The 24,026-nt window shown below is 38.3% G+C and overlaps 1 protein-coding gene across 1 annotated transcript in view; it reads left to right on the top strand.

The window, feature by feature from the left end:
• csmd1b (CUB and Sushi multiple domains 1b) overlaps positions 1-24,026 on the top strand; it is a 325,939-nt gene that overhangs the window by 95,250 nt on the left and 206,663 nt on the right. Inside the window, exons 16-25 of the mRNA XM_077218011.1 lie at positions 62-250; positions 2,415-2,531; positions 2,833-3,048; positions 3,175-3,363; positions 5,620-5,789; positions 7,270-7,426; positions 8,878-9,069; positions 12,852-12,978; positions 15,059-15,261; positions 16,527-16,718. Of these exons, the coding sequence (XP_077074126.1) occupies positions 62-250; positions 2,415-2,531; positions 2,833-3,048; positions 3,175-3,363; positions 5,620-5,789; positions 7,270-7,426; positions 8,878-9,069; positions 12,852-12,978; positions 15,059-15,261; positions 16,527-16,718 (1,752 nt within the window). The remainder of the gene's footprint in view (positions 1-61; positions 251-2,414; positions 2,532-2,832; positions 3,049-3,174; positions 3,364-5,619; positions 5,790-7,269; positions 7,427-8,877; positions 9,070-12,851; positions 12,979-15,058; positions 15,262-16,526; positions 16,719-24,026) is intronic.

The raw sequence follows: 24,026 nt of genomic DNA, 5'->3' as shown, positions 1-24,026 counted from the left end.
CTCCTTTCAATTTAGACCTTGGAGGTGAAATGAAATATTTTGTTTTGTTCCTTCCTCACAGGCATTATGATGGAAACAGATTCCTGTTTAGATCCAGGGATCCCGGTGAATGGGAAAAGGCACGGGAACAATTTTGCCATCGGCTCAATAGTGACGTTCAGCTGCGATCAAGGCTATACTCTGAGCGATGAGGAGCCCATTGTGTGTGAGAGGATCCATCAGTGGAACCATGCGCTGCCTAGTTGTGACGGTAAGCAAATCTCGGTAGACCAAATTTTGCTCATGTACAAGAGAAACACCTCCACCCAACCACCTAATGTAAAAACGTCTAAAAATTGGACCCTGGTGTCAGCGTGCACTGTATGCTTTAAGCACCCAGGTCTTCAGTTTCCTTTGGTGGAGACTTTGGAGCCCCTTGACAATCTGGGGCCTTAGGGCACTGGTCTGGTCCATAAATTAGGCCTGCTGGGCTGCATTACATTTTTATCTGAGGGGAAAGGGTAAGTCTTCTTAACACTCCTCCGAGATTTGAGTTCATACATTTTTGATTAGAGGAGAGGTGACTGGCGTGCACTGTTTTATAGATAACCTTAAATGGTGGGGGGTAGGACAGGAAAGCGAGAACAAATAATGGAAGTCCTTAGCCAGATACCTACAGGAGAGAGCTCTATAAAGCTGTTTATCTTATTTGTTTCCCGATTGCAGGGATTGAAAGTAAACCAAGTGTTTTCCAGTAAGAGCAATCAGGCTGTTGCCTGTCTGTTCCAGAATTCCCCATGTCCTCTTATATCTGCGTCTTATCAGCTCCGTGCATTTGCTTTAACAGACTTTGATTCTGCCTGATGTTCTTTCATCAGAGCCTGACCTTCATTACAGAGAGGACAGATAATCCCCATTTGTTTGCGGGAATGTAAATACATGCTCATGAAAGATTATACATTTCCTTACTGTCAGATTGATGTGTTATTATTAAACGTATATCTCAGACTTAAAATTCTGATTAAATGAGACACATTCAGAGCCATTATAAAATTCAGATCAATGTACTATATTGACCCTATAAAGCATACTGTATAAAATTTGATATTCAAATTTACTACATTGTCATCTGATTTACGCTTTAAGCAAGTAAAGGGCCTTTTAGTATATTTCTAAAAACATGCACCTTCAGGTTGTCTTTTTGATGTGAAATCTTGAATGACTTTCATTACAATCTTTCATAATTGTATCTCTATAATTATGTACAATTATATCTCTAAATCATAATTGTATTGTGCCATATAAATATCAGCGACTGCACCAAAATCTTCGCTCAGTTTGGGCCTCTGAATATTTTTTTTTTTAAAAAATGTTATCTTTGAGTGTGAGCTCCTATGGAAGCTTGTTTCCTCCATAGAATGAAACAATTTAAAACAATTTAAAAGTCCAAAATTTGGAGAAAAATAGACTGACATTACAACACTCAATTGCGACATAAATATCACGCAATTCTGACTTTATAACTTGCAATTGTGAGTTTAAATCACACAATTCTGAGAAAAAAAAGTCAGAATTGTGAGATGTAAACTTGCAATTGTGAGAAAAGAAGTCAGAATTGTGTAAAAACTCACAATTACCTTTTTTTAGTTTTTATTCTTTGGCAGAAGCAAGCTTCCATAATATTCTCCTTTATCATCCTATTGAAAAGAAAAAAAATCTACAAATTTAATTAGTCAGAATTTATTGTGTGATGAAGAGATTTAATGGTCTTTTTAAGAACAAAATGCTGAGGCAAAAAATTGTCAGTCCTGTCATAATCTGTGTTGTATGATATATTTTGATGAAAGCAGGACGATGAGCATGACTCTTGGACGTATTCGATACTCTTATGATGTTACAGCTCTGGTGCTTCTGTCTTACAGCTCTGGTGCTTCAAGAAAAAAAAAAAAATTTTTACTGTCTCCACTGACAGACGTTCTCGTGTTGGAAAATTGTCTCAGTTGTTACATCTCCTTTTGATCTTCTTGCAAGTATTTATGTTGTATGCGATGTCAACCTCTTATTAGTTAGTGTATCGTTAAACTCTTCTGCTTTTCATGTACAAACATGTCTATTTCCATGTTTTGTTTTGCATCCATCATCTTGTAGTTGGAAGTTGCATTGTATGGAAGTTGTATTATATGTATTTATTTATGGAAGAAGTATTTTACATGTTCTGGATATTGTGTGCCAAGTGTGACCGAGATATCTCCATCAACTTAATCTGTACTTATAATTTAAATGTTTTTGATTGATATTATTTGAGCAATGAATCATATATAGCAACACAATGGCAACCATCTAAAACATCTTAACAACCATATAGCAAAATGCTGAAACCACTCGCTACTTCTTAGAAATTCAAACATGAGTTCTTCTTGTTATTGTATTTCCAGCTTTGTGTGGGGGCTATATCTATGGAAAAACCGGGACGGTTCTTTCGCCTGGTTTTCCAGATTTCTACCCAAACTCATTGAACTGCACTTGGACGGTAGAAGTGTCTCATGGGAAAGGTAATACCAAAGAACAGGTTACAGGTGCGAGAGCCATACAAACCATTGACTGATAACAGTTTGAAGCACATTGATTTTACCCATGAGGTTCCTTTCTGTGCCCTTTGGAATTACCCTTGATAACGAATTTAAGATACCTTTCACATTTCTCTACATTTTCTTACTCAGCACCATATCAGGCAAATACAATTCTGTTTCGATCAGTATTACGTTCTCTCTGAAGGCTTCTCAGTGGGTTGTGAGGTTGAAACAGAGATTTTGCTTGTGACTGACGGCCCTAATCTCATCTGAAACTCCCCAGGAGTGCAGCTTCTCTTCCACACGTTCCACCTGGAAGACTCCCATGATTACCTGCTCATTACCGAGGATGGCAGCTTCGTTGAGCCAGTGGCCAGGCTCACAGGCTCCGTCCTGCCTCCCTCCATCAAAGCTGGCCTGTTCGGCAACTTCAGCGTCCAGCTACGCTTTGTCTCGGACTTCTCCATGTCATATGAGGGCTTCAATATCACCTTCTCTGGTGGGGGCATCGCTCATTCTGTTCATTATGGTGTGCTTGAAGGCACTGTTGTCACGGTGCTTACTCTAACCCATGCTTTGCTAAGCAGTCTGGAGGTTTAAGAGTTATTATGACTTTGTACCACAGAGTACAGCCTGGAGCCGTGCGAGGACCCAGGAGTACCAGCATACAGCAGGAGGGTGGGCTTCCAGTTTGGGGTTGGCGACTCGCTGGCCTTTTCCTGTTTTGCGGGCTACCGTCTGGAAGGCGAGAGTAAGATCACTTGCTTGGGTGGAGGGCGGAGAGTATGGAGTGCAGCCCTGCCCAGGTGTGTGGGTAGGTGGTCATATGATTTAATTTATTATTCTCAAACATCAGAGTGTTTATTTAAGTAGTAAATCATTTTATGTCAATTCACTGAAGGACTAGTCAATCACAAAGCTCGCGATTCAAACGGTGCATGAAAGTGTCTAAAATAATCCATATGAATCAAGCAAATTAATACAAGTCTTCTGAAGAGACATGTTTGCTTTGTATTATTATTATTATATGTATTTTATGGAATACTATTACTATGTCTTTAATAAACTTGAAAATGTTGATTACACAAACAATATTAAGGTTGGATATTCAGAATTAACATGACCAAAAAGACTATTTAAGACTAAAATATTATTACTGTAATAAGATTGAACTTGTGAGTGAGATTTAAAATGCAGTTAACACATTTGGAGCAGAATGTTCTCATTCTGTTACTCTGGAAAAAAAAAAATGTTAATGAACTGGAATTAAGTGGAATCGGAATTTCTTGTGATTTATATTCTTAATAAAGTATTTTAAGATAGAAAAGCGTCTGCATAAATATACTTATGCACCCGGTTTCACAGAGAAGGTTTAAGCCTAGTAAAATATGTCAGTGCCCTTGTTTTGTCTCAAGATGCACACCGGTAATGTTATGAATAATGTTATGAGTAATGAATAGACATTTAAAATGCAGATTTCAACTATTGAGTCATCAATTCTCAGTGCTTTAAATCAGTAATTTCTAGTGTGTTGGCATTTTAATATTGGTCAGGCTAATTTGGCCATAAAATTAAAGGGAGGGAGAACTAGAGTGAAATTTTAGCCAATGCATATTTTTAGAAATCTGGTCTCTGCCTTTCACCCTAAATTGAGTCCATTTTACAGTGCCTCAAATTCATTATTTAAATGCTCGGACTATTCCCCCATCTTATTAATGTTTTATTTATAGTAGAACTTGACACAGTAAATGTTCGCATTGTAGGGTGAAAGACTTTCAGAGATGTACCCTGCTATAATAAATGAATTAAAATTGATCAGATTGCAGATTGCAATCTTTCTGTGGCTGTTAAGTGTTTAAGGTCATGGATATTTGTGGACAGAGTTAAAAACGCTGACAAAATAATTAGTTGTAATTGTGCAGTCCTTCTGTCAGACCGGGTTTTAATTGTGGTTAATCGCTGTGGAGTAATAAGAGCTTGTGAGTGTGCCTTTAATTAGTCTGGTGAACACAACAAACATTAGCCTGGAGAGGTTAGGATTATATAGTAGCTACAAAAATTGATAAAGGGTTGATATAGAAATTATTGAAAGAAATTATCTCCACTTTTTGAAAGCCTCCAGACCAGAGTTTCCCAATCAAAAATTATGATATTTAATTATAAAGTGGAGGGGGAGGGATAGACACCTTAGCTATTTTATTTGATTCATTTATTGCATTAACATTGAATTTATTGCATTCATTGCATGCAACTGCCTAACCCTACCAGTCTACTAATACTCTACTTACACTCTAATGAGAGTTAGTAGACATGCAGGTGCAAAATTACTTATAGTCAACAGAATGTGTTAAAGGGACACACACACACACGCCACACACACACACACACACACACACACACACACACACACACACACACACACACACACACACACACACACACACACACACACACACACACACACACACACACACACACACACACACACACACACACACACAAAACCACCTTCCTTTTAGAATAAATTCTCTCAGTAGTTTGTCTCTGAGGAGAACTGATACCGTTTTTAAAAGTCTGGATACCAGGAGGCCATTGCTGGAGAGTTTTATTTTAAGTTGCTGAGCTCAAGGTCTTGAAGCAACATCTGCTTATATACTTACAGAGTTGCTGGTGCAGAATATTAAACAGAAAGACATCTGATACTAACACGGCATTGAGCTTTTGTGACTAGCAACTAGCTAATGCACAAAGACCTCTCTGTTAATTCGTATTCCTCTGAAGTTGTTCTTGCGGTGATTCATCAAAATGACAAATACTCAATCTTACTGGTACAAAACCTTGGCCTAAATTTGGCCTATCTGTAGGAAATAGAGTAGCAGCTGTCAGGGCTCTACAGGCTTCAAGGCAACCCAACTTATTTGTGTCCAACACCTAGCGACACCTTTCTGCAGCTATGTGCTACTTTAATAGATATTTGCACTTTTGACCCTAAATATGTAAACATTTGGCTTCTCACCTTTTTCTCTATTTTCAATCTCTTTTTCCCATCCATACTTCTGGATTTGCCTAGCCGAGTGTGGAGCTACTTCTGTGGGCAGTCAGGGTGTTCTACTGTCCCCCAATTACCCATTAAATTACGACAACAACCACGAGTGCATCTACCGCATTGAGACCGACAGAGGCAAGGGGATTCAAATCACAGCCGCCAACTTCCAGCTTGACGAGGGAGATTTCCTCAAGGTAAGAACGACCAACATAAGTCATTTTATATCACTGTACATTATTTTATACATAGGGTTGTCAACGTGTATATATATATATCGTTTATATGTTAAATAATTGTGAGGTCATGCCTTTTGGATCCGCCATAGAAAGAAATTACATCTAAGTTCATTTATTTATTAACTGTAATTTGGATGAGCCACAGCAGTTTAATGTCTACATTTCAGTTGAATTCTATTTTAAAGTGGTCATTTGTGACGTTACAAACACAAAGCAGAGTTGCATGAAGTTTGATGAAGTTCGGCGACTGCAACACCGTTAACATGTAACCGTTTGTAATCCATGAGAGACCAGCAAATGGGACTTGGAAACACCATTAACTATTCATAGATTAATTTACGTTACAGTGCTCAAGGCACACGTACCATCACAGAAGAAAGATGGTCCCTTAAGACCAATAAGGCCACTAATTAAGTCACACATGAAGGGTAAGAATGAGGTGCTTTAGCAATTCCGAACATTTTGTCACAGTTATAGTGATTCTGCTGCGTTTAATAATCAGAATATTGTTTGTCAACATTTCAGGATATTTGAATTGAATCTGTCAGTAAATTAGCTCTTATACTTGTACACTGCCTTGACAAAAAAAAAATTGTCTGTTTGGATTTAATTAGGCAAATACTTAAGAGTCTATGACTGGATCATTATAGCTGTGATTATTGTGTATAGCATGTTATATGTTTTGGAACAGATCTTTTAACCCTAATTGATGGAGTTAGTAGCTTTTCATTTCTTAAACAGCCATTTAGGAAGTGTATCATGGCCATATTCCAGGATGACAATGTCATATTCAGGTTCAAATTGTGAAAGAATGATGGGAGGGAGCATGAAGAATAACTTTCACACATGAATTGGCACCTCTGAGTCTAGACCTTAAATGCATTGGGATGTGCTGGAGTAAACTTTAAAGAGTGCTTCACTCTTGCATTGTCAATACAAGATCTTGACCAAAAATGTATGCACCCCTTGATGGAAAAACATCACAACATTTATTTCCATCAAGAGGTGCATGAATTATTGGCAAGATCACAAGAAAACTGTTTTGCACTCATTAATGATGATATTGATTGGTTTTGGCCATTTTAAACTATATCAGGTGCATCATTGCAAATGATCAGCGAAAGCAATGTCAGTCCTTAGGCCAGTGGCCCATTCTGCATGGAATATTTTCCATTAAAGCTTGAAACAGTGTCCTCCACAACAGAAAGTGGAAAACTGCTGCTTGACATTGATTTATGACCTTTTATATGTTCCCCTATGCCTATGCCGTGTTTCCCACGCTCCAAAAGTCATAATTTTGAGAAAAAAAACAACAACACGTGTTTTTGTATTTTATAACAGACGGGTATATCATAAGGACAAGCAATTCTGAGACTGACTGCCTGCAAAACAAAACATTCCTGCATCTTTTAGTCTTTTTTTAAAATGTTTTTCATAGGTTTATGATGGTCAAGATAGCTCATCAAGACTCCTGGGCAATTTCACAAAAAACGACATGTCTCAAGCCATCCTCAACAGCACATCCAACCATCTCTGGATGGAGTTTAACAGCAATGGTACCGGTACCAGCAAAGGATTCAAGCTATCATACAGTAGTAAGTTGAACAAAATGTCAATAAAAGCTCCATCTTAATATCATGAATCTTGAGACAAAGCTTTAGAAGTGCACAAACAAGGAAAAACTAGTTTTTGTAATGATTCTTATAAGCATGTCCAATGGTATTCACATATGTTTGGGTGAAACTTGCTTCTTGTTGCTACTTGCTTCTTGTTTTTTTTTTAACCGTCACCTAGTCAATATGCTGACACTGTCCGATAGAAAAATGTCACATTTATTATACATTTTGACAAATCTAGCATTCACTTTGATTAAGAATGAATTGAGTATATGGTTTCAAACTGATTTTCAGCTCAATCTATTGAATTGTCACCCCTGTGTGACAGTAATTTGATGGCTGACTGCTGACAATCATATTTTGCACATTACGCATGAACTAGATGCAGTAGCCAAACAAATGTTGTTTTTTTGGCCTATGATGGTTGTGAAGCAGAAAATAGAAGCACAATTATGAAAGACACACACGTACACACGCACACATTTGTTTTATTATATTAGTGAAGACATCGCTAAGACTTCTCCATTGATTTTATATTAGGTTAATAATATTTTCCTTATTGCCTAACCCAGCCCCTATCCATAAACCTACCCATCACAGAAACACGTGCAAAACACTAGATTTAAATAAATATATGTTTTGGCCGATTTGTAACTAGTGAGGACCAGTAAAATGTCCTAGTTCATTGTCATTATATTTGTGCATTTGACCCTCACAAGTATAGCCAAACCTACACACACACCACACACACACACACACACACACACACACACACACACACACACACACACACACACACACACACACACACACACACACACACACACACACACACACACACACACACACACACACACACACACACACACACACACACACACACACACACACAAAGTAGAGTACTATTGCTGTAATTAGAAGAAAGAGTAAGTAGAAACAAAGACAGTAAAGACACAGCATGTGCAAGATATTACAGTTTTAATTGCTGGTCAGAGACAGTCTGATAATATCCTCGTTACCCACTCCTCATTATTTCCTCGTTAAGACTTCCACCATCTTCCCAGCTAAATAAAGGAGACTAGTAAATGTATTAAAGAGTGGCACAGCAGGTCTATTGTTTTCAGATAATTTTTTTGAAAAGGCTGTCCTGCATTGGAAACATGCATTAACAAAACAACATACTGGAAGAATGGACAACATGTTTAAAAAGGTGATCTTTGAGTTGAGCATATGCTGTGCTGGTATTAATTTGAGGCAGGCTCCTGGGGGCTGCATAGGTAACTGTTTTGAGCAGGTGTATCATTTATCGCACCACCTTTATGTCATTATGAAGCAAGAGGCCAATCCAGCCTGCCAGGGGGTTGATTTCATGTGGCCAGATGTCTTTTTACTGTTCAAATTGGCTTACCTTGATCCTGCCCCTCTAACAGGTTTTGACCTTGTCAAATGTGAGGAGCCGGGGACACCTAATTACGGCTACAAAATCCAAGATGACGGCCATTTTGCAGACACGTATGTGCTGTACAGTTGCAATCCTGGATACACACTGCACGGAAGCAGCACACTGACGTGCCTCAGTGGAGACCGCAGGGTGTGGGACAAACCACTTCCATCTTGTATTGGTGAGTTCACCACATCAACAATTACACAAATGAATTGGCTCCGATGATATGAAGACCTTAAACCTTGTGTCTATGACATTCTAAAAGCATAATGTTTACAAATCTAAATCTTTTTGATATCAAATGTTGGTCTTGTTGGAATTTACAAGTTGTTCTTTTCACATTTGATCTTTCAAGTGAATGTTTTCCCTTTCACTATTAAATGTTTGTTAGGGAAGGGTTTGAGTTCCTGTCCTTCCATGAAAACCTGTCAAAGAGCCTCTTAATTGGTTGTCAACATTTGAGCAGGTGAAAAATCCAATGTACTGGAAAAGATGAGCGTCAAAACAAACCTTTGTTAAATAGTGTCATGAAATGACTTAAATTATTATTGAAAATCGAAGATACAGGTATGGAAAATATAATTATAATTAAATTAAAATGATCTTCAATTTACCTCAAAATGACTCTTTTGCCAATGCATGCAACGACTTAGTGGATCAGGAAAATTTGACAGTGTTAAGTGATAAACAAGTATTTAGGAAACTGCTGTGGTGGTTTATCCAGTGTTAGGCAGTTTAGCCTGAGGTGTATATCCTGTTGTACACATATTTGGCTTGGATTTATTTCTTCTGTGGTTCAGCAGATTTGTTGATGAAGATGAGCAGTTGCACCATCCTCTGCCCTCTCCAAATTATGTTACAGATTGTAATCCAAGAAAGATCAGCAAAGGGAATTCCATTTACTATTCATAGATTAATTTGCGTTTGCAGTGCTCAAGGCACATGTACCATCACAGAAGAAAGGTGGTGAAGTTTGATCATGTTTCCCAAAGCTGATATTATATTCAGTATTTCAGTATGAAGACCATCAGAACTCTCTCTTGCTTTATATAAACCTGGAAGATATTGTTCACGTTGTGACTTTTGGTGAACCTGGTAAGATACAACACTCCCATTGACTATGGATGATATATAAGATTTGCAAAGACTGATGACTTAAGACATATAAACACAACATTTTACAACAATATATATATATATATATATATATATATATTATATATATATATATATCACAATATAGATAACAATATAGATAACAATATACAGTATATCTTAAAATAGCTATTTTTACTTTGTTTGTTATTATAACAAGAAAACAAAGTTTTTTTTAGGTACAGTAGGTCTACATAACAGTAGCACTCAAGTAAGAAATACAAGATAAATTAAATAATCAAAAATAAAACACTGCATGTGTGACACATTCTACGCCTGCTGTTTCCATCCTATCACCACTAGAGGTTATCTGTTCACTATTAAGACTTTTTCTCTGCGCACACAGTTACACATTACTTTGGACTACATTTCCCATACTCCATTGCTTTGATTATTTCCACACCTGTAGTCAATATCAGGGATTATAAATCACTGATACATGAGCTCTATGGTTGCGGAGTATTGGTTAACTATTGGGAAATCTTACTGAGTGTTCATTTCTGTGTCTGCCTGCTCGTTTTGTGACTCTTCTGTGTTGGATATCTCCCTGTCTGCTGCCTGCCTCTGCTACCTCTGCTTTGCCTTCCGACTATGAGTATTTGCTGCCAGTCCTGATCATCTGCTTGGTTTTGTACTACGTTTTGGCCCAGTCTTCACGGTTGTTTTTGCTGGTTCTGACCTTTGCCTGTTTGTTCATGATTAAGTCTCTGCCTGTTTTGAACACATCTCGCTGATTAAAAGCTTTGCACATGGATCCGCACGCCTCCTGTATCTGTCCCACCGTAACAGCATGGTCTTTACTGTATAAATTAAATATACACTGACTCTTATTAAAAATATTGAAGTTTTTCAGATTTTTAGGATACTCACTAAGGCAAGCATTTTGTGTGTTTTTGAACATTCAGTCTCAGAAAGACGGTTTTCTGTGTGCACGTTTTGTGTGAGTGTACAACACAAGTAGCATATTGAGTTCTTTTTTGCTGCTTATTGCGCTCAATAACTCATTTTAACTCATTTATCCAGTAATTTCTTTATTACTCCAACAAATCAATAACTTTAATCAGTACTGCCTTGTGCAGATATATTTACTAACCACAATATAAATGATAGCAAAACCTCTATTGATTGACACTTTATTACATCGTTCTATCACCCATATCATGGTAACACTATGATGTTCTGTAACACTTTCTATGAAGCATGTATTTATAATGCAGTATGAGGGTATTCTCAATGCATTATAGTACATGCATAATGCCTTATAAACAACATTATATGTTGTAGCATCTGATAAATAATGATAACAGTTACACCGAATGCGAGAGTGTCTTCATACTGTAATTCTGATGAAGAGAGCATCCTAAAGAGACTCAACTTCAGTGATTACATGAGAGACCCAAGAGCAAATAAAGTGCTGAGGGGGATGGAGAAAGGCTCTCCCACTGTGGTTAGGATGAGGAAAATGTCCCATGATTACTCTGCAAGCCCAGCGCGGTATACTTAAAGTGCCCATGAAATCAAAATTGAAGATTTTTGGCTTTAAGTATGAATATTGTTAGACTTACTGTTATCTATAAGCTACTGTGCTCCAAAACAATGTTAACATTCGCATTTAGACGATACAAGCATTCAAAAATAACAGTCTTTTCAACAGTGATTTTCTCTAGAATCTAAAGCATCCTGCCCATTATAGATAGACGCTGAAGCTGCGGCTAAAATCGGTCACTTGTTCACACATTTCTACTTGGTAAACGGCACATAGTCCACTATATATTGGATAGGGAATTCAGACAGTGTAAATATGCTTTTCATTGGGGCGAATGAAGTCTGGTTTCACATTAATGGCATGCGAACCACTGCAGCTCCGGTCCAGAGACACGATAGCACAGAGTGAATCATTTGCGCGAGTCGCCGCATACCAAAAAATTTATCGGACCCATTTTGATTCTGCACAAAATTTTTATATTTCTATATTTTAAAACGATATGGAGGAGATTAGGAGGAGAAACGGTTACATATTTGGAGGAAACTGCTTTATAACTGCTGATATAAATAAAACGCTATTGGCTATTTAAAAAAAAAAGGGCAGGAGCTGTTCGATTTGTCTCAACCTGTTTTCCTGTTTCAGTGGAAATTACATCAACTTATAATGCTGCACATTTCAAGGCACTTCAGTGGCCCTTTAAAATGAAGAAAATTGGATTCAGTCGACGTTGTTTGCATTAATTTGAAATAGTCAACATAATAAAACCCATTTTCTATTTTCTCTGCTGTCTACATAGTATACGAAATGGCTAAAAATATCCATAGTATACTAATAGTATAATTACATTTCAATGCAGAATAATTTAAATGGTCACATTTGGATTATACTCTGATGTTAAAGTTTTAAAATCTCATTTTGCTTACAATTAGTATTTAGCATTTAAGATGTAACCTTCAGCTATGATGTCAAAGGAGTTTTTGCATAGAGACTTCCGATTTGGCTTCATCTTCTATTTATTTGCATACTGAATTGTGATTGGTCTCATATTAATCAATCGTGTAGTAGTTTGATTTGTATGACAATGACAAAGCAGCACTGATGTGGCATTTAAACACACAAAGTAGCATAAAACGTAAACATTTTAAGCAACCTAAACTTGATTTATTGTTTTGTGGCTTTGCAAGCACTGATATTTCTTTCTGGAAATGCAAATCTAGTTAAAAGACCTTAATTCCTTGTGTGTGTTCCAAACCACGTGTGTGTGTGTGTGTGTGTGTGTGTGTGTGTGTGTGTGTGTGTGTGTGTGTGTGTGTGTGTAGCCGAGTGCGGAGGACACATTAGCGGCGCCACATCTGGAAGGATTCTGTCACCTGGTTACCCAGCCCCTTACGACAACAACCTTCACTGCACCTGGTCCATCGAGGCGGACACGGGCAAAACCATCAGGTACGAAAACCTGTGGTTGCAAACCACATTATGTTTTTACCTCCCCTCCGTTAATTTCCATATAATTCCCATACAACCTATAAAGGAGCATGGTGATTGCATTTCACCCTGCTGTGAGGCCTACCACTGGCTGGCATCTGTTCCTACAAGTGCATTACCGTTACACAGAGGGGGAGGGTTAGTGTAAGGGCAAAAAGAATAGAGACACAAAAAGCGATAAGCCAGTTAAGCCTTCAAAAACGAAGCAAAACTCAGGTAAGCCAATTCAGTTGATCCGTTTAAAGAGAAGATGGCTTATGAAGAGCAGATAACAGGAGGAATTGTAAGAGTGGGATGTAATCCACACCATCAGGCTTGAGTCATTTAATTTGCGTGCCGCAGGTGTTTCAACTATTTCTATACATACAGGGTCTAAAATTATTGCTCGCCAAGCACCGAATGCCAGTCAAAATTGACTTTGGCACTCTGAGTTTGTGAGTGGAGTGGAGCAACAGCCATTTCCCCTTCTCACTCAAAGCATCTGTAATCACTCCGCTACAACTCTACTCCATCTCTCCCTCCCCATCACAGGTGAAAGAAACCCCTCTGTGACTTCTCTCTGTAGCATACATTTGCACAGTAACTGCTCCACAAGTTCTCTCTCTATGTGTTTTATACTCTTATCTCAAGATGCATTACATGAAATCATGTTTGCGTAATTCTGTACAGTTGCGGGGGTGTTGCATTAGTATGATGACATGGTTGTTCACAATTTTCAAAAGACTGCAATGAGAGGAGAGAATGATGTTTTACCCACCTTCAGATTTTATTTTCACATGTTAAAGGAACACTTCATGTTTTTTTTTTCTTGTCACAACTTTTTCAATTTTAAGTCTGACACTCACCTAGTAAATTTACTGTATATAAACAGTTTGTAATCTACAATATATTTTTAAATTAATTCACATGTATTCAAACAATTTATCCATTGTCCTTTAATATTATTGTTATTATTGAGTTATTATTTTCATACCTACTGTATAGTAATAAGGTACACACTAGAGTTCCACTGTTAGCAAAAAGGACACTGCTAGTGAATGAAATGTCACTTTTGAGAGGTGTGGAGATATTTGAATGTGTTTGTGTAGAGCAGAACTCATGGTTGTCCACCCACACATCCCACAGAGACAGTCATTGTTGTGACTTAAGTTGATCAGTGCTGTGTTTACATGCCAGCTGCAGTGCTGCGCTTGACTCAAAGAGGTCAGGCTACAGTCGTGTTGAGTGTAAATAATATAAATCCCAGTGGCTCAGTAAAGGAATACATTTATTCTGAAGGCCTTTTTCTGTTTTGTTTTATATATACGTATGTTTTGTTTGCATTCAGCAATCAATTTTTATTTTAAAAGATGCAAATGATGATCCAAACATATCAAAAAGGTTGTGAAGAATCAAATGTCTTTTGAAACGTAAGATGCTTAGAATAAGATGCAAAAACTTTTCCTTCTGTAAAACAAGGCTATTTATTAAAGCTATAAAAAAAAAAAAAGAATAACAAATTACACAATTATATCAATGTGAGAACGCCAAAAACATCTTCCAAACCATATCTTTACCAAAATACACTTTGATAAACCTATAATAATGATTATTATTTTAGAGCTCTCGGGGCGGATCATGTCATATCCATAGACAGAGAAAAATAGCTCCGTCTGTGGGTAGTGCAAAGCTGAAAGCTTTGATGAAGATGATCATTAAAAATAGCAAACCTCCAGGGACTCATGGGTTGTAAAGACAAGAAAAAAAATGTATTTAATTGTCGAACCACACTGATAAGTTGTCCAATATTGGTGCCTGGAACCCCATTCAAGGATCATAGCCGAAGCACAACCAAAACAACATTCTTCCACAAGACACTCACAGTTTTATTTTTAACTACTACAGGGTAAAGTTTCATAGTGTAGTGTTGCTTTAATTATGCATTATAAATTAATTTGTATAATTATAATATGGATGCAATAATATGGATGCAATGTGTTTGAATGTCTTGGAAAGAAAATGCAACAAAATTTAATATTCTCACTATATTTGACCTTTCCAGCCTCCACTTCATAGTCTTTGACACAGAGGTGGACCATGACATTCTGAAGGTTTGGGACGGACCAGCAGAGAGTGGCATTCTGCTGAAAGAGTGGAGTGGGTCGCTTTTACCCGAAGACACTCACAGCACTTTCAACATCCTCACGCTTCAGTTTGACAGCGATTACTTCATTAGCAAGTCCGGTTTCTCCATCCAGTTCTCTAGTATGTATCAGCTTCTCCTTGGCTGTGTTTAGAATAGCATACTAGCATATTTATCTTACTATCTTTGCATTATGCATACTGTGCACTGTACACTAATGTTCGGAATACCTGGATGAGCACAATTACAGCAAGATAATACAAATATAATTTCACTCCCCTAGCCTATCACTTAAAGCAAAAATCCCTTCTTCTGTCTTTTTAAATATCCGTGTTAATAGAGCATGTTAATAGAGCCGTTTAGTGAAGCTGATTGCTGTAGTCTACGTCCAACTTAGGCGTGTGGTCTTCCTTCATTTTTAATGTGTAGCTGCTGGCAATTTTGTTGGTGATCAAATATTAAATATCTCTACTCTCCATAATTAAGGTAGTTGGTACATTTTCAGCGGTAACAGTTCAAAAAACGATCGTATAATTTACATCTCTACGATGATCAAGTGAGGTTAGTCTCCTCTGCGATGTATTTTTCTCAACACCTAACCTATGAAAGTGAAATACTCGATGGTGATTGGCTATGGTTTTTGCTTCCCCCTTCCCTTTCTCTATCCCATCAGACTTGCCTTAGCACAGTTTTCTGAACAATTGTAATTATATCGGCAGATTCGGCACGCTCAGGGAAGAGCAGCTCTGGTAATATTTGATTGTGTTACAGTGGTGAAATTACTAACAATACACATTCTGAGACATGAAAAGAATAAGTGGGAATTTTATCAACATTAAATCATCCATTTCCCATTTCCCTTCTCATAATCTTAGATAGTCTGTGCCTTCCTTGCCATCCTGACGAGCTGCCACTCTATGTTTGTCAAAATGTGCAGTGTGACGTTGTATCAGCATACCAATCCTTTCTGTCTCTTTTTTTATTAAATCAAAAGTAAAGAATAATTGTATTTTCAAAATTGTAAGTTTATCATCTAATAAATAAAATAGCCAGCAGTGTATTGTATAGTTTTTATCTTATTAATGTCTTAATATCCCTCTGTACTTGTAGGCTATTTATGGTTGTGGAGCATATGTTTGTTCAAAGAGCAGAAATCATTGCATATATTATTTGACATTTTGACAGTAATATGATATGATTGATGAAATATAAATAAATTAAAATCTCAATAAACGTTAATTTAACTCCATCATATAAGTGGGATGCTGTGCACCTTGGCATATTTAGTCAAGAGCAGAGGTCTGTTTTCTCATGAATAAGTGATTTTCTGCTCTCTCTAATGTCTCACTGATTCACAGCTGATTCAAAATTAATCTTTATATTTCAGCTACAGTTGCCACGACCTGCAACGACCCAGGGACCCCTCAAAATGGAACACGCTATGGAGACAGCAGGGAGCCTGGCGACACCATTTCCTTTCAGTGTGACCCTGGGTACAAGATTCAAGGAGTGTCTGAAATCACTTGTGTTCAGCTCAACAGACGTTTTTTCTGGCAGCCGGACCCACCCACCTGTATCGGTGAGATCCGACTCCACTGTGTCCTTCCATACCACAGTAAAAACGGATGTGCTATCGAATGAATAGAAATTATGTCTGTCAATGCAATTCATTAATTTAGAGTTTAGAGTGATTAATTACAGAAAAAAAGTATTACTGTTGAAAAGTATTACTAATAGAAAGTCTGGTTTTGTTATTTGTATCATATTGTATCATTGACATGATACCAAACTTCTGGCATTTTTGACAATGGTAACACCATACATTATATATATCTATATATATATATATATACATATATATAGTGTGTGCATAAATACTGTATAATGCAAATTGATAATCTGATCATATTTTTTTTTACAAGTACATTTTACCAATTACATTCCACATTAACCTGAATAACTACTATTAATTTTGTATTTAATCATTCATAAGGGATACATAATTGTTAAAGGCTAGAAGTGAAAATATTTATATATTATATTTACGCCTTATATTCATGTGTACATAATTAAGGAGATTTTCTTTTACAGTTAAAATTGGCCAAAAAACATATTTTATTATATTAACGCACTGAAAAGTAAAAATATTAAATGTTCATGAGAAGGATCCAATACTAATGCAATATGCAAAATTGCAAAATTAAGGCATGACCAATGGACAGCAAAACACTAATTGGTGAAGCAGGAGCATACAAAAACAGGCCAAGAAGAAAAGTCACATTAAAGGAATAGTTCACTTCAAAATGAAAATTATGTCATCATTTACTCCCCCTCAAGTTGTTTCAAACCTGTATGAGTTTCTTTCTTCTGCTGAACACAAAGGAAAATATTTTGAAGAATGTCGGTAACCAGACAGTTGATGTATCCCATTGACTTCCATAGTACGAAAAAAAAAAAAAAATTCAATGGAGTACATCAACTGTTTGGTTACCGACATTCTTCAAAATATCTTGTTTTGTGTTCAGCAGAAGAAAGAAATTCATACAGTTTTGAGAGTAAGTAAATTATGACAAGAATTTTCATTTTGAAGTGAAGTATTCCTTTAACTGCAATTTTTTTTTTTAGGAATTAAAGTGAATAATTAGGTGTGAAACCATCGGGAACCCTGAGAATCTGTCTATAAAGCCTACAGACAGATAGGTTGTCTATAAACAGTTTCCATGTATTTCACAACACTTTCACAACAGCTTGTGATACTTATTAAGTGTGGGTCATATTTCAGGATTCTTTACTATAGCAAAGTGTCAGAGGACCTGATACCTTTTACTTCTGGAGACACTCCAGGTAGGTTGCCATTTTGGAAAATGGTGGCACTGGAGACTAAAGGGTTCCTGATGGTTTTGCACCTTATCTTAATTCCTAATTTATTTTGCAGTTAACATGTCTTTTCTTCTTGGCCTGTTTTTGCATGATCCTGCTTCACCAATGAGTGTTTTGCTGTCCATAGGTCACGCCTTTGATTTTGCAATTTTTAGTATTGTGTCATTCTCATGAGCATTTAACCAGTTTTGACTTTTCAGTCTGAGTTAAATCTGTTTTTTGGCCCATTTTACCTGTAAAGGAAAACGTCTCGGTTACGTATGTAACCCTCGTTCCCTGAGTACAGGGAACGGAGACGTGTCGTCGGGGGAGTTCCCTGACGAATTGGGATCACGCTAGGGAGACCAATTGCCTTCGAGTGAATTAAAACGAGCCAATGAAAATTGGCATGCAAGATTGCATTCCGCGACCCGCCTACCAGCGCGGGTATAAAAGGCGGAAGTAAACATTGCGCAATGCTTTTCGCTGAGGAGCCGAACGGTGTCCAGTCCTCCGCGAAGGTACAGCAACATGGCGAAGGGACGACACGTCTCCGTTCCCTGTACTCAGAGTTCCCTGACGAATTGGGATCCTTAATAAAACGCCATGGTGCTGGCCTCTTCCAGCGCCCGGCAAAGCTTCCCTGCAGCAGTTTCTTGAAATAAGTTGCGGGAGCTAGCACGGGAACACACTGCTGTTCCGCGAGACCCGCACAGTGGATATTGGATAACACTGGGAAAGCGTTCCCTCAAGAGAGGAGGGAACGCTGCGGAAGCCCCAGCCTGACTGAGGAAGGCCAGGAATACACATATGTACTAGCCCGAAGGAATAGTGAAACATATGGCAGTCCCTGAGGTAGTCCCAATCCAAGGGAAGTGGGAGCGTACTCAACAGGGACGACGAACGAGTCCGTCAAGGGGAAGACACGGCTGAACTGCACGTGGCCTCATGGGTCACAAATAGAAACCGCTGGAGCACCCAGTCTACTAGCAGCTCCTTACTAGAGGTATCAGACCTGGTGCCGGGCGGTCCGCCATGCCCAGCACCAGAGGGGTGAAGGAGGAACTCACGAGGCTCACCAACGTAGGGCGCCATACGGAGCAAAGAACGCACGTATCCGCTGTTTGAGGCGGAGTGGCGCAGCAAGCCGACACAACCTATTCCCTCGACCCACTGGCCGTAGCCAGAACTCGGGAGGAAACAGGTTCCACACGAAGGCTATAGAACCTAGCGAACGTGTTAGGTGTCCCCCAGCCCGCAGCTCTACAGATGTCTGTCAGCGAGGCGCCTTGAGCCAAAGCCCAGGAAGCGTGCCCAGGAAGCATTCACAAAGGCATGTTTAGGCATGTTTGGCTTGCCATATTGGCACCTAAAATGCTTGCATGCTGCCAAAATTCTTCACACACATCCAGGCACTTTAGAACAGCCCAGGAAAGTGTGGCTGTTAAGTCTGAATCTTCAGCATGAGAACACACCATTATAGTAGGAACTCAGCATCATTTCAGAGTATAACAGCCCTCTCTCCGATGTAGCGATCGGCATCTGTCCTCCCTGGGGCCCCGAATGAAATGCTTGGTCCCTCATGAGAAGGACCAGATTCTCATCCGAAAGCCTCGACGGCACACGGCACGCTGAGCGGCTCAACCTTTACGAGAAAGGGGAGACGAACAACGTGCCGACGTGGTCATGCACTCCTGAGAGAACATGAACCACCCACGAACGCAGTCTCAACACACTGATTAGGCATGTGAAACCGTGATCGTGGCCGTCAACCAGGCATGCAAGATAGTGAACGTGGCCATCGCTTCGATGACACACGGCACGCTGGGCGCTCAAGCCTTCAGGCAGGGCGAACAACGTGCCGACGTGGTCATGCTCTCATAAGAAAGCATAAACCACCCACGAACACAGTCTCAGCATGTTTGCGATGCGCTAGAGGAGTGAGTGGTTCGTGCTCACTGAAACCCTCAGATCACCAATGTTATTCACCAAAGTAGCCCTCCTCTGGTGCACCAGAAGAGAAACTAGATCGGAAAATAAGCAAAGGGCTCACCTCATAGAGGCACGCGAGTCTTGATCTTGACCGCGCATCTTGAGCGCCGAATGACGCGCGCTGGGTTGCCGTGACAACCCGCGCTGTCAGCCGGCGCTCGACGGCACACGGCACGCTGAGCGGCTCAAGCCTTTACGAGAAAGGGGAGACGAACAACGTGCCGACGTGGTCATGCACTCCTGAGAGAACATGAACCACCCACGAACGTAGTCTCACACACTGATTAGGCATGTGAAACAATGAACGTGGCCGTCAAATAAGGACAGGAAACGATCGCATCCAGAAACACACGAGTGAAACGTCATCCTGAAAAGGACGCGATCTTCACCCGTGTTGCTCTTTCAGGAAGAAAGTACTCTCTCTATCGTGCTGAAGCACACAGGGACCCAACGCGGCAACACAGCGGGGAAACTGGAAGCCCGCTGTGCGCACTCAACCGTTTACCAGCTGTGAAAACAGCTTTTGAATCAACAGCATATAGACGTGGCCGGCAGACAGGAAACCGCGCGGTCGCTGAAACGCCATCTCACCAGCACAGAGAGATCCCCTCCCGAAACAGCAGACTCGTAGCCGTAAGAAAAATACAATCTTAAAGCTCACTCACTCAGAGAGGACACAATCGGTCGGCTCCGAAGCTAAAAACATTGCGCAATGTTTACTTCCGCATTTTATACCCGCGCTGGTAGGGTGGTCGCGGAATGCAAATCTTGCATGCCAATTTTCATTGGCTCGTTTTAATTCACTCGAAGGCAATTGGTCTCCCTAGCGTGATCCCAATTCGTCAGGGAACTCCCCCGACGGCACGTCGGAGTTCCCAGGACGAAAGGGAACCTGCTTAATAATTATGCACACCTAAATACAAGGCGATTTTAATATTCAGCCTTCCTTAACAATTATATATCACTTATAAATGAAAATTGATAGTAGTTATTAAGATTGATGTGGTTCGGAATTGGTAAATGGGCTTGGGAAAAAAATATGATCAGAATATCAAGTTGCATAATAATTATGAACGCACATGCATACATATATATATATATATATATATATATATATATATATATATATATATATATATATATATATATATATAGATCAATTCTCATCACCTGAAGTATACCAACCCAACAGCAAGAGTGGCTTAGGGGCGACTCAGAGCCTGGATTTGAACCCAATTAAACATCTCTGGAGAAACTTGAAAATGGGTATCCACTGACAGTCCCCATCTAACCTGACAGTACTGAATTTTGCAAGTCAGTGAATATTAAAATCAAGAACCATCACTCTACTATTGTAACAATACTGTACATTTTTGTAACTCTACTTGGTTGTCCACTACCATTCATAAAGTCATGACACCACAAAACTGTTTTTAGAGTTAATGTCTGCATCGAGTGGTCTTCTTGTAGTTATTTAAGAAATATGCATGTTGGCCCAGCATTATAGTGTAAAGTATAGCTGTCTCCCTCACTGCATTACACAGTTGTTTTTATATTATTACTATGACCTTCTCTCAGACCTCCAGTATTTTTCTGCTTCTTATTCTTTCTTTTTTCAGTCTGGCAGTATGCTTTGCACATTCTAAGCATTTTCAAGAATGGCTCTTTTTTTCTCCAGTGTCCCTATTGACTTTTTTGATGTCATTCTTTAATATTTCCATGAAATTCTACAAGGTCATATATTGCACAATTGCCAGGTTTAGGAAGTAAAAATCACATTCATCTTCTTTGAAGAGAGAAATTGATTTTTAATGATAATGTTTAAACCATTCAAGACAGACCTAGCGTGAGCTCTAAGATTGTTACGGTATGATATATGCTTTTGTACCTTCATTAAGAGAGAAAAAAGAGCAGTTTAACTGCTGAATTCCGAGTGTAATGCACCATTACCCATAATTCTAAAGTGAAATCAGAAAAGGGAGTTTACAAGGAAGCAGGTATTAGAATATGAATCTACTATGATCTGCTCACTCCCATACATTGATCCCATTATTTGTATATATTTTACATTTTTTTTACAGAAGAGGATTAGGGCCAAGCAATAATAAAAAAATAAAACCATCTCGAGATTAAAGTCATTATAATGCGAAATTAAACTTGTTATATTTCGAGAAAAAAAACTCGAAATACAATCTTGACAATAAACTCATCAAATTTTGAGAATAAAGTCATTGTCATTTCACTGTCATTTCACTGTCATTTCATTTCACTGTCATTTCACTGTCATGTCACTGGTTGTCATTTCATGTTGGACAAAAGCGAGTACATCGCGCAAATTGGACTGATTTTTTCTTCTAAAAAGAGCTAGCCACAAATTCTCTTTAAAGTTCGTATGCAAATTATTATTCTGTCATATTTGATAGTATTTCTTTGTTACTGAAAGATGTCCTCTATCAGTAGGCTATGCAATGAACACTGATCAAATGCGTTATTCTCTACATTTCATTTCAACTTTTTTTCTCGAAATTTAACGAGTTTTTTCTCGAAACACAACGACTTTATTCTCTAAATGAAATGAGTTTATTCTCAAGATTGTATTTCCACTTTTTTCTCGAAATTTAACGACTTTTTTCTCAAACCCAACGACTTTATTCTCGAAATTTAATGAGTTTATTCTCAAGATTGTATTTTGACTTTTTTTTTCTCGAAATTTAATGAGTTTAATTTCTCATTATAATGACTTTAATCTCGAGATGGTTTTATTATTTTTATTATTGCTTGGTTCTAATCCTCTTCCGTATTTTTTTCATAAATCGATAATCCGTCATATTTTATACAATGACAACTTCAGTCAGTAGTTTTATAGTGTTTTGCCATTTTTTCAGTCTTTTGCAATGCTTCATTGGACATAGTTCATTCTATCATAAAAGACATAGGGCCCTATTGCGCATGGTCTAAAGCGCACGGGGCAAGTGTACTTAGTCTAAATCCACTTTTTCTAGTTTAACGATGGGAAAAATGGTCGGCACGCGCGGCACATGGTCTAAAAGGGTCGTCTCTATTCTACTCGTGCGTGAGGTTAAAACGTGAGCAGACCATCTACGGGACAAGCCGGATTCCACCATAGATTTATACACACAATCATAATCTTTTACATTGTAATCCTTTTATTTTTTTTAAATATTTGGTATGTTTGTGTGCTGCTGTGATCCCTGTGTTTAATAAGTGTACGCGCGTTGTGCAAACGCCTATAGGGGCATATTACTAATTAACTCTTTAAATAACAAAAAAACAAATACTGCGCCATTGACTTTAGACTTTAATTTATATATGACTTTAATTTGTATATATATATATATATATATATATATATATATATATATATAATTTATTTATTTTATTACAATCTTAGTTTCAGTTTTTGTTTTATATATATATATTTTTTTTTTAATGTAAACATTCATGCATTTTTTGTGCTTATGGGAAAAATATTTCCAGAACCAATGCCATCAAAAAATTGGCAGGTCCTATTCTAACAGTATCGATCAGTCCCAAGCATCAAGTATAGGTTTTTTTTTTTTTTTTTTTGGGCTTGTGTGTTCAGTCAGTATATTAATACTTATTCTCCAAACAAGACATACCCTTCATATCTAGAAATCTCTTAGATGGGTTGGTAATAAAAGTCCTGCCTGAGCTCCTTTACAATTAATCTTAGTTACATTTATTGGTTATTAGGTGTTCAAGCACAAAGTGCTGAAAACCTATTGTAATTGCTATTTGAAAAAAAAAAATCCCCTAAAACGCATCGTCCAGCCCAAACCGTAAGGCCTAGAGATTTGAAACTCGGCCAGATGGTAGGCCACACTTTTGGGGAGAACCTATCAGAGTATGACCCCAATTGGCCCATAGGTGGCGCTACAGTAACCAAAAGAACTAAATTGCTCATAACTCCTAGGCCGTTGGTCCTAGCCTCAAGCTTTCTACACCACTGTGATCCTTGGCTTAAGACGGAAAATAAGTATATCTCCGATTTCGA

This window comes from Siphateles boraxobius, unplaced genomic scaffold (genome assembly GCF_051911475.1).
Source record: "Siphateles boraxobius isolate OS27281-9 unplaced genomic scaffold, OSU_SipBor_1 12, whole genome shotgun sequence".
Lineage (NCBI taxonomy): Eukaryota > Metazoa > Chordata > Actinopteri > Cypriniformes > Leuciscidae > Siphateles > Siphateles boraxobius.
This window is presented reverse-complemented; position numbering and strand designations above follow the sequence as displayed.